Below are 2,500 nucleotides of genomic sequence, written 5' to 3' on the forward strand. Positions count from 1 at the left end.
AAACTCATTAAACGGAATGGCTTATATTGCTGTGAATATTGCTCCAAAACCTTCAAGAAGGCCCATAAGCTCAGTATTCATAGAAGAAGTCACACAGGAGAAAAACCACACTCATGTGAGTCCTGTGGTAAGGCATTTGCTCGTAAGGACCACATGCTTAAGCATATGAATATACACCTAAAGAGAAGAAGAAACTCGCTATTCTTGAGAAGCGTGAATCAGAATTTGTGGACAGACATGGAATCTGTTAATTTTCAGGAGATAAAGATTGAAAATGAGGAAATTGAAGATCAGTGTGAGACACAATGTGCCAAAAAGGTGGAAGAAAAGATATACTCCTGTGAAATATGTGGCCATACATTTAAAAAGGTGTACAACCTTCAGTCTCATATGGAGATACATAGTGATAGAACACTTTTTGAATGCAGTGTATGTAATAAACAGTTCAAAGTTAAAAAGAATTATGAAGCTCATCTTCTGAACCATGAAGAAACCACTTCAGGCCTGATGGAAAAGGCAGCAGAAAATACAAATCTTGAGAAAGCTAGAAATCAGCGTGCTCAATGCACAGTCTGTGGGAAATGGGTTGTGTCACAGAGTAGCCTAGAGACCCACATGAGATCACATACTGGTGAGCGTCCCTTCAAATGTGACAGATGCAATAATGCATTTATGCGAAAAGGTGACATGTTACGCCACATGAAGTCTCATACTGGGGAAAAACCATATGTTTGTCATTACTGCTCTGCCACTTTCTCAAGGAAGGACAAACTTGCATTCCACATCAAGAGGCATGATGAATCAAATGAGACAAGCTTGTAATTCAGAATGTTAGATAAGCTTCATACTAGTGAGATATTGTTTTGTTTTGTATAAAGAGATGAGCATTTTCTATTATATTTAAAATATATAAAAGAAAACAAGAAAAAAAGTTATATTATAATGTTAAAACTTTTTCATAGCCAGAATCTTCAATAAAAGGAAAAAGATAAAGAGCAAAATCTAGTCACATATGGTAACATGAGTTGCTTTGCCAATTTCTCTCAACCATCCTGAGCAGCATAGGCTGTTGCTGGAGTGCAATTTTACTTGTTTTACATATAGAGATGTATATTCATCACATAATCATATAATATAAGTACTTAGGACTTCATTTTTTCTTTGTGCCATTCTAATACTGAGTGATATTAAAAAATAAGTGAATTCAGTTTACTTGGAAGGTGATGTTTGTATCACATTTTACTTGAAGATGTTGGTTTTATCACAAGTTTTAAAGTAGCTAATCTTTTTATGGCACAGATACTTTTTGTAACTCTAATCTAAAATAGAAGATCTTATCCAAACCACAGGGTGCTTTACCCTCCCATTCCCATAATCTTCCATAGTAGTTAGATGTTTGCGTGTTTTTTTCCAAAATGTAAACAGAAATTCCTATGGTTGATGTGGGTTCTTAATGGGGTCAGGCAAAACATGAATATCTATGAAATACAAGTACCAGTATCAAACTCAGGCATTGTGGAGTGTCTTGCAGAAAGTACAGAACACTCCACTGCTGTGTCAGTTGTTAAGAGTTCATCTGTATTGTATGTCTATAAATTGTAGTGTGATAAGAATAGCAGTTTGTATGGGCATTTATGAGTAGTCACCAATATATTATTTGATTTATTCCTTATATATGGCATTGTAATAAATGTCAGTATCAGAAGTAATGTTATGTAAATGATTTTTTTAATCTGTGTTATATACAAGGTATAGGATAGGGTTATTGTTAAGAGTATATCTTGTTTATTGACATTGTCTATATTCAGATGGTTACAGGTTTTAGTAGATAGTAATGTTACCAAATGTTGTTTTGTTACATTTTTTGTATAGTTGTTCGTGTGTGGCAGTTATTTGATGTAGGTGGAAGAGTTTTGCTCAAATTCCCCTTTAGGCTGGTAATGTGATGCACCTTACAAATAGGTGTCTGTTTTTCTCCATTAGAGAGAGAATATTAGCCGGTGTATTATGACATTTTTAAGAAATAATTCTATATTTTTTCCTCAAAGCCACATCCAACTGCACCTCACACTCTTGATATCACAGTTTATGACTCCTTTAACAGAAAACAGCCTGCCATGTTTAATTACACAGATATGTGCTGCATTTGAACATGTTGTTGGCATGAATGCAATAATATTTTATAATGAGTGTTTTTGCATTAAGATAATTAAGTCAGGATTTTTTGTTCCTGTAGTTATCTATGTTTGAGATTTTTGATGGGTAAAGGGAAATTTTTGTTGTTCTTTTGTTAAAATCTTTTATTGTTGTGCAAGATCAGTTTCAGATATCTTTATGACTGCTATTTGTATGATTAATTTGTAACACATTACTACATTGGTACTCAGAATAACATTCCATTAAAACCCTTTTTTTATACTTCTGTGTCAGGATTGATTTTGATTATAACAATATATTGTCACAATTTGTGACTTCAGTAGAATTATTTTGGTATCACTCC

At 33.5% G+C, this 2,500-nt stretch overlaps 1 protein-coding gene across 1 annotated transcript in view; it reads left to right on the top strand.

Moving 5' to 3' along the window:
• Positions 1 to 2,500, top strand: part of LOC119590064 (zinc finger protein 197-like) — a 14,598-nt gene that overhangs the window by 11,273 nt on the left and 825 nt on the right. Inside the window, exon 3 of the mRNA XM_037938813.1 lies at positions 1 to 2,500. This exon is cut by the window's left edge and continues 779 nt beyond it; it is cut by the window's right edge and continues 825 nt beyond it. Coding sequence (XP_037794741.1) covers positions 1 to 822 — 822 coding nt within the window. The 3' untranslated portion in view covers positions 823 to 2,500.

This window comes from Penaeus monodon, chromosome 26, assembly GCF_015228065.2.
Source record: "Penaeus monodon isolate SGIC_2016 chromosome 26, NSTDA_Pmon_1, whole genome shotgun sequence".
Classification (NCBI taxonomy): Eukaryota; Metazoa; Arthropoda; class Malacostraca; order Decapoda; family Penaeidae; genus Penaeus; species Penaeus monodon.